The sequence below is a fragment of the Trachypithecus francoisi genome, unplaced genomic scaffold (genome assembly GCF_009764315.1).
Source record: "Trachypithecus francoisi isolate TF-2019V2 unplaced genomic scaffold, Tfra_2.0 Lachesis_group11, whole genome shotgun sequence".
In the NCBI taxonomy this organism is placed as follows: domain Eukaryota; kingdom Metazoa; phylum Chordata; class Mammalia; order Primates; family Cercopithecidae; genus Trachypithecus; species Trachypithecus francoisi.
The window spans coordinates 120261952-120270792 of record NW_022681456.1 but is presented as its reverse complement, the minus strand read 5'-3'; the positions used below and the strand labels follow the sequence as shown (position 1 = coordinate 120270792).

The 8841-nt window shown below is 42.2% G+C and overlaps 1 protein-coding gene across 1 annotated transcript; it reads right to left on the bottom strand.

Annotated features, from left to right (window-relative positions):
* Positions 1-4741: 4741 nt before the first annotated feature.
* LOC117090511 (basic salivary proline-rich protein 2-like) lies at positions 4742-8166 on the bottom strand. Its single transcript, XM_033222850.1, has 4 exons — positions 8045-8166; positions 7079-7114; positions 5987-6573; positions 4742-4854 (listed from the first exon to the last, which is right to left on the bottom strand). Exons 1-3 carry the CDS (start codon positions 8106-8108, stop codon positions 6005-6007), a joined length of 669 nt encoding a protein of 222 aa, XP_033078741.1. The 5' UTR covers positions 8109-8166; the 3' UTR covers positions 4742-4854; positions 5987-6004.
* Between the last annotated feature and the right edge of the window lie 675 nt (positions 8167-8841).

The window sequence follows — 8841 nt, the reverse complement described above, 5'->3', positions numbered from 1 at the left end:
ATTGAGCGTTTTTAGCATAAAGGGCTGTTGAATTGACAAACCCACAGCTAATATCATACTGAATGGGCAAAAACTGGAAAAATTCCCTTTGAAAACTGGCACAAGACAGGGATGCCCTCTCTCACCACTCCTATTCAACATAGTGTTGGAAGTTCTGGCTAGGGCAATCAGGCAAGAGAAAGAAATCAAGGGTATCCAGTTAGGAAAAGAAGAAGTCAAATTGTCCCTGTTTGCAGATGACATGATTGTATATTTAGAAAACCCCATCGTCTCAGCCCAAAATCTGCTTAAGCTGATAAGCAACTTCAGCAAAGTCTCAGGATACAAAATAATGTGCAAAAATCACAAGCATTCTTATACACCAGTAACAGACAAGCAGAGAGCCAAATCAGGAATCAACTTCCATTCACAATTGCTTCAAAGAGAATCAAATACCTAGGAATCCAGCTTACAAGGGATGTAAAGGACCTCTTCAAGGAGAACTACAAACCACTGCTCAGTGAAATCAAAGAGGACACAAACAAATGGAAGAACATACCATGCTCATGGATAGGAAGAATCAATATCGTGAAAATGGCCATACTGCCCAAGGTGATTTATAGATTCAATGCCATCCCCATCAAGCTACCAATGAGTTTCTTCACAGAATTGGAAAAAACGGCTTTAAAGTTCATATGGAACCAAAAAAGAGCCCGCATTGCCAAGACAATCCTAAGTCAAAAGGACAAAGCTGGAGGCGTCACGCTACCTGACTTCAAACTATACTACAAGGCTACAGTAACCAAAACAGCATGGTACTGGTACCACAACAGAGATATAGACCAATGGAACAGAACAGAGTCCTCAGAAATAATACCACACATCTACAGCCATCTGATCTTTGACAAACCTGAGAGAAACAAGAAATGGGGAAAGGATTCCCTATTTAATAAATGGTGCTGGGAAAATTGGCTAGCCATAAGTAGAAAGCTGAAACTGGATCCTTTCCTTACCCCTTATACGAAAATTAATTCAAGATGGATTAGAGACTTAAATGTTAGACCTAATACCATAAAAACCCTAGAAGAAAATCTAGGTAGTACCATTCAGGACATAGGCATGGGCAAGGACTTCATGTCTAAAACACCAAAAGCAACGGCAGCAAAAGCAAAAATTGACACATGGGATCTAATTAAACTAAAGAGCTTTTGCACAGCCAAAGAAACTACCATCAGAGTGAACAGGCAACCTACAGAATGGGAAAAAATTTTTGCAACCTACTCATCTGACAAAGGGCTAATATCCAGAATCTACCAAGAACTCAAACAAATATACAAGAAAAAAGCAAACAACCCCATCAAAAAGTGGGGAAAGGATATGAACAGACATTTCTCAAAAGAAGACATCCATACAGCCAACAGACACATGAAAAAATGCTCATCATCACTGGCCATCAGAGAAATGCAAATCAAAACCACAATGAGATACCATCTCACACCAGTTAGAATGGCAATCATTAAGAAGTCAGGAAACAACAGGTGTTGGAGAGGATGTGGAGAAATAGGAACACTTTTACACTGTTGGTGGGATTGTAAACTAGTTCAACCATTATGGAAAACAGTATGGCGATTCCTCAAGGATCTAGAACTAGATGTACCATATGACCCAGCCATCCCACTACTGGGTATATACCCAAAGGATTATAAATTACTCTACTACAAAGACACATGCACACGTTTGTTTATTGCGGCACTATTCACAATAGCAAAGACTTGGAATCAACCCAAATGTCCATCTGTGACAGACTGGATTAAGAAAATGTGGCACATATACACCATGGAATACTATGCAGCCATCAAAAAGGATGAGTTTGCGTCCTTTGTAGGGACATGGATGCAGCTGGAAACCATCATTCTTAGCAAACTATCACAAGAAGAGAAAACCAAACACCGCATGTTCTCACTCATAGGTGGGAACTGAACAATGAGATCACTTGGACTCGGGAAGGGGAACATCACACACTGGGGCCTATCATGGGGAGGGGGGAGGAGGGAGGGATTGCATTGGGGAGTTATACATGATATAAATGTCATGCACATGTACCCTAGAACTTAAAGTATAATAAAAAAAATAAATAAATAAATAAATAAATAAATAAATAAATACAGTGTTTGTTATTTGAGCGATGAGTACCCTAATGCCTTCACTTAAGCACTACATCATCAGTGTCACAAAATCAAACTTGCATTTGTGCAAAAATATTTATTTTCATTAACAGAGAATCTAAGCATACTGCTTCCCTACCCCACCATAAAAAGAAAACAATGACCAGTGTTGCCATAGCAGAAAGAATTAGGTGTAGAGCATCCCCCAATTCCACAGAGAGTTAGGGGGCAATACATAGCCCTTTAGCATAGGTAAAAATTAACAGCCTGGTGCAGTGGCTCACATCTGTAATCCCAGCACTTTGGGAGTATGAGGCAGGTGGTTCACAAGGTCAGGAGTTCAAGACAAGGCTGGCCAACTTAGTGAAACCCCGACTCTACTAAAAATACAAAAAATTAGCTGGGTGTGGTGGCACACACTTGTACTCCTAGCTATTCGGGAGGTTGAGGCAGTAGAATCTCTTGAACCTAGGAGGCGGAGGTTGCAGTGAGCTGAGAGCTTGCCCCTGTACTCCAGCCTGGGAAACAGAGCAAGACTCTGTCTCAAAAAAAAAAAAAAAAAAAAATCCAATTCTTACAGAGTAAAAGTGGTAACAATCAATTAGAAAACACAGAAAAGTAATATAATTTTTAAGCAGCCAAGGTGGGTAATTGACTATTTGGAAATAAATAGAACTATTTGGTGTAAACTGCAGATGAGGCTTGCTTAGGTGGGCTGATAGAGATGAAAGTGATGAAACAGGCTGCAGTAGGAAATTATTTTGAAGCTTGAACTTCACAATGATAACATAGCTTATTTGACTAGATGTAATGTGATGAAAGGAAAAGCGTCAAGAAAAAAATCCTAGTTTGCTTAATTAATTAGATGAATTCTTTATCAAAACAAAAAAGAGTTGGAAGAGGAAGAACTTTGTACCTGTAGGAGGGAAGAGGCAGAGGTAGGAGAAACCCTGAGAGAGAGGGGGAGGTTCCTGGAAAGATTGACAGAGTGTTCCCAAAAGAAGGGTAGGATCAATGGTGTTAAACTTCTGAGGAGAAGCAAGACATGCAGGACTGAGAATTGATTCCTGAAATGTGTGGAATGGAGGCTGTAGATGACCTTCACAGACTGGAACTAGAAAGAACAAAAGCTTCTATAAGATTGCATAAGAAAACACTGGAAGTGGGGAGATGGGGAAATAATCACAAACATAAGTTTCAAGAACTTTTGCAATAAAATGGGAGACAAATAATATGGTAGGAAAGAAGCACTAAGAGTCTTAGGAAGACTTCTATAGACATGGGTGATGTTTCAGCAGACTTTGGCTGATTGAAATAATAGATGTAAGAATCAGGACACAAAAGGGTCACATGCAGAAGCAAAATCCTTGATGGGGCAATGTGGCTCAGAATCAAGAGGATATTAAGAGGTGGGGGTAGGAAGACTTTCCCTATGATAATAGGAGAGAAGCCAGAGACCTGGGCTTCAACTAAAGGTGGGTTGCTCAACTTAGTGGTGGTTATGGTGAGATCATTCTGTTCTGATTTTTCTGACTTCTTAGTGAATTATCTGAGGTTATCAGTGGGCAGAGAGGCAGTTTCTAACATTGAACCTTCCTTGCTTCTGAAGCAGACATGCCAGTCCCAGCAAGGTTTTTGATATGTATGTTATCTCATTAGCCTCCATACTCTAAGGGAGTTGTTATGATTATTCTCTTTTTAGATGAAGAAATTGAAGCCCTGAGAGTCTAAGTAGACTTTTAAGAGTCAAGAGATAGTAAGAAAAAGAGTTAGGTCAATTAAAATCTGAGAGTGTCCAAATTCTTTGCTCCTTGTAATCATGTTGACTCTTTAATGAAATTCATTCAGGTTTCACTAAAGAATGGTGAGGAACATAGGAAGGGAGAGAAGTGATCATGGTTAAAATAGGGTAAATGTGATAAAGAGGGTTGTGGGGATAAGAAGCATAGAACCATATTCATTCCCTTGAAACCGAACTCAATTTCTTAGAAATTGTAAGAATTTCTTTCAACTTCTGTGAATTTTTTGCACTTGTTGTGTTTTTTGTCCTTAAGATTACCGCAATATCAGTAAACAATCAGAAAATAATTTTAAAATTTCTATTTGTGCTATAGAGGTCAGGGAAGGGCCAGGCATGGTGGCATACACCTGTAATCCCAGCAGTTTTGGAGGCCGAGGCAAGTGGATCACCTGAGGTCAGGAGATGGAGACCAGCCTGGTCAACATAGTGAAACTCCATTTCTACTAAAAAGACAAAAATTAGCCATGCATGATGGTGGGCACCTATAACCTCAGATACTTGGAAGGCTGAGGCAGGAGAATAGCTTGAACCTAGGAGATGCAGTGGCAGTGGGCCGAGATCGTGCCACTGCACTCCAGCCTGGGTGAAAAAAATTCCACCTCATGGGGAAAAAAATAGAAGTCAGGGAAGTAGAGAAACAGTAAAACCTTTTTTCATGGCAGCTGGCTAAATTAGGATTAAGCAGGAGGGAAGCTTCCTGGAGCATCAAGGAGAAGGGTTCCTACATGTTCTTAGAATGTCCTCTTGGTCCTCAGATCCCACATTCACAAACATTGAGAAAGAGACACCACAATCAGAAATTGCAAGTTGATGATTTTATTGGTATATTGAAGTTAGAGCTATGACCACCTTCTTCCAACGTCACGGCATTTGAATCATTTGAATCACTGTCGTCTTCTTATTCATTTCCTGAAACAAACAAACAAGGAGGTTCATAAACCAGACTTGACATGGCAGGGAATGTCAAATTCCTCCCTGGTGTTACTGCAGTAGAGTACATGAGAGTCCATCCCCTCTCTCCCCATCCCTTCTACCTCCTGTGTTTCCTTCCTAAGTTTTTATGTGTTCACTATTTTGATGCCCTTCCTTTGCACAAAATTGCTCCAAATTGTTCCTGACGTGATGAAAAGATAAGGTCATTCTTGGCTTGTTATTACTTGCTGCTGAATTTGTTCAGTGATATATTTACACAGTGGTAATTGGAATATATTCTATAGTAGTGAGAAGCTGAAACCACCCTCAGTGTCCAGTGACAAGGATTGGTTAAAGAAATCACAGTGCAGGCACATAATGGAGTAGCATAAAGTTGTCAAAGCAAACAGATAACCACTGAAGAGATTTACTCATGTGGAAATGTCCAAAGAAATGTATTATTTAAATGACTAACATATGTACCTGCATATAAATTATGATCTTAGTTCTGGGGGAAAAGTATTCTAATTGTCTACGTACACATAAATATTTCAAAGAGAAGATGCCCTAAATTAACAGTGGTAGTTTTCTGAAGGAGGGAAGGCAGGTAGGATGAGTTATGCCTTTAAATTTAGCTTCATATTTTTCCATTCCATTAGATATTTGTTGCAAGCTTAATCACGTACTTACTGAAAAGTAAGAATTTAAAATATGAGACACCATTTAGCTGCTGAAAGTTCAGGGACCACTTGGCAGGAATACTGGACTAGAGAGGCTGGAGTGAAGCAGGACGGAGCAAACAGTGCTCAGGTGAAAACTTTAAATGGGAGGTCTGTGAGTGTGTGGACAGAAAACACAGTGCAGAGCGAACATGGTACTACTTCCTCATTGCCAGTACAATTTAAGACAGATTATTTGGAATGTTGCTTCTCAACATCAGAATTCCTCCAAGAGCTTGTTACAAATATAGGGCCTTGTTACCCATTTCCAGAATATCTGAACACAAATCTGTAGAAATGGGTTCTACAACAAAACGATGTCAATGAGCTTTTAGTTGATTCTTTGGCACAGTAAAGCTGGAGACCTGTAGCAATTAGAGCACTTGGTGAAGAATCAACTGGAAACATACCTGTCATTGAATCCCAGATTACTGGGGAGACTGTCCCTGGGGAGATCCGGCGGGTCTGCCCCCTTGAGGAGAGGATGGTGGGCCCTGGGGGTTTCCAGCAGAAGGTGGCCCAGCCTGCTGGGAATTGCCTCCTTGTTGGGGTGGTCCTTGTTGCCTTCCTGGAGGTGAGGGACCTTGAGGTCTGTTGCCTCCTTGTTGGGGTGGTCCTTGTTGCCTTCCTGGAGGTGAGGGACCTTGAGGTCTGTTGCTTCCTTGTTGGGGTGGTCCTTGTTGCCTTCCTGGAGGTGAGGGACCTTGAGGTCTGTTGCCTCCTTGTTGGGGTGGTCCTTGTTGCCTTCCTGGATGTGGGGGACCTTGAGGTCTGTTGCCTCCTTGTTGGTGTGGTCCTTGTGCATTTCCTGGAGGAGACTGGGGACCTTGAGGTCTGTTGCCTCCTTGTTGGGGTGGTCCTTGTGCATTTCCTGGCGGAGACTGGGGACCTTGGGGGCTGTTGCCTCCTTGTTGGGGTGGTCCTTGTGCATTTCCTGGAGGAGATTGGGGACCTTGGGGCCTGTTGCCTCCTTGCTGGGGTTGTCCTTGTTGACTTTCTTTAGGAGAAAGAGAGAAGGGAAAGAGAGTAAAAGCCCACACAAGATTCACTGAATAGTTGCAGTAAATTTTGATCAGCTAGGGTAACAAGCTGAGGGGGGAATCGCACAACAATGGGACCAAGACACTAATTTCTTTGCATTTTCAGTGAACACATAGATCTCTGGAATGGAACACTGGGGAAGAACAAAGTTAGGGGACTCTCTATATAAAGAGGAGTCAGAATGAGGATGCTGCCGAGTTGTCTGTCATCTCCAGAAGGCACTCCTGGCCGGGGGGATGAGTCAACCCACTCCTGTTGTCATCTAAGCCAAGCATCTCTGCCATTCAATTTGGTGGCCTGCTCATGGTCTCCAGAATCAAGCTTGCATGAAGAGTGCCTATTATTAGAGTTAATTAATCAGTTCCTGAAAGGCAAGTGTTGATAAGAAGACACTGGAGAACTGATCCATTTGTGAGCAGAAAAAGACAGTTAAAACAGATTGAGAATAAATGGGGATTTACCTGATATTAGGGAGGGAGATTCTTCCTGGCCAACATCTAGAAGAGAAGCACAGGATGATGGGAGAAGTTACATCTCGGATCTTTCAAGACTCACAAGTGTTCTACAGGGAAAAGGTTCTTCTCACCACCCCATGAATCCCCTAGGTTAACTCATCAGCCACGGTCTGTGAAGCTGCTGAAAAGGGAGGAAGGTGTAAGGGGAGGCACAGTTGTTATGACACAGAGCAACAAGCATGAACTCATCACAGAAGAGCCCCTTTTTTCCCTCCCTAGCATCCTCAAGACTTAATGCTGATTTAGTTTACACATGCCAGGGACTTCAATGTGATAGTTTGGTATTCTTATGCCCTCCACCTCCTATAAATACATTGCTTATGTACCCATGCTTTCTCAATTGGTGTAAACAGAAGTAATCATTTCAATACAGTCTTACCCATACCACTCCCAGCACATTGAAATACTGCATGTAGGGGAGAGATAAACGACAATGATTGGCTCTGATATTCTGTATCTCTAGTTAGACAGAGACAAGTGTTCCATCCAGTTCTTTCTCTGCAGTGTCTCTGATGTGTGGTTATTGCCATCATTGATGCTGGCCCACTGCACAGCCAAGGCCACCATCATCCCTGTGTACTTACTGAGATCAGTATAGGTTGTTCACAGCTGGACTTCCCTGAATCTGCCTTGCATTCTCCACTGCATCCTTCACAGCACAGTCATATCTCTCTATAAATGCAAATCTTACCTTCTCATTCCCCTGGTACAAATTCTTCATTGGATTTCATGGTAAGTTAAATCAATTAGAAACCCTTAGTGTGGAATGAGGGTGCAATCGGTCTCCTGATCCCAGGCATGAAAACTCTGCAGCCCCATCTGGGTTTTCATTCTCTTCTCTTCCCCCTAATTACCATTATCACCTCCAAGCCCCAATCAGGGTCACCACATCTTCACCCGCTTCTGTTTTACCTTCATTTAAATTCTGAGCTGAGCTCAGGGCCAGCAGGGCCACTGACAGCAGAATCAACAGCATCTTGCAGGAGGCTCTGGAGGTGCTCCCAACTCTGTGCTGGGAGAAACGGGGCAGCTCCCTTTATAAAGAGGATCAGAACAATGACACCTTTGAGCTCCACCCTGGTGAGGCCTCACCACCTCAGAGACTCTGCTTTGTTCACTGCAGGTCAGGTGTATCCCTTATTTCTCTTTGATACTCTAGCCCAGAGGGATCGGTTGGGTCATATATGTTGCTAGTGTCTTATTTCTAAAAGGTACAACTAGGACTTGAACGATGGTTTTGAAGGAACTGTGTCCAAGCTGTCAGCACTGTTTCATAATTGAACTTTAGATACCATGAGAGTTTCAATCTTTTACGTAGGACTATTATCTGCTTTCCACTGTGCTGTTTATTTCTGTTTATGTGTGTGTGAGCAGCGATGCTACAGCCAGCAGTGAAAATGGTCATTATCTCTGGATCTTTTTATGCCTTATTTCCATCTCTTGTGATGTGTGTGTACAGATATTTTCATATTCAGCTAAATGTTTGATGTGATAGAGATGGCTTCTGCTATCCGTGAGATGTGTGAGGACAGCACACTCCTGGGCACACATAGATGACAGAAAGCTGCCCCGCAGCCTGCTCAGGCTACAGCTATTGTTCGAGCTTATGTGGATCTCACTCAGCTCAGGCAAGGCTTGGTGCTGTACAACACAGGAAGGCTAAAATTGTGTATTTTGAAGAATTTTTAGGGGTTATTAATGCAAAATGA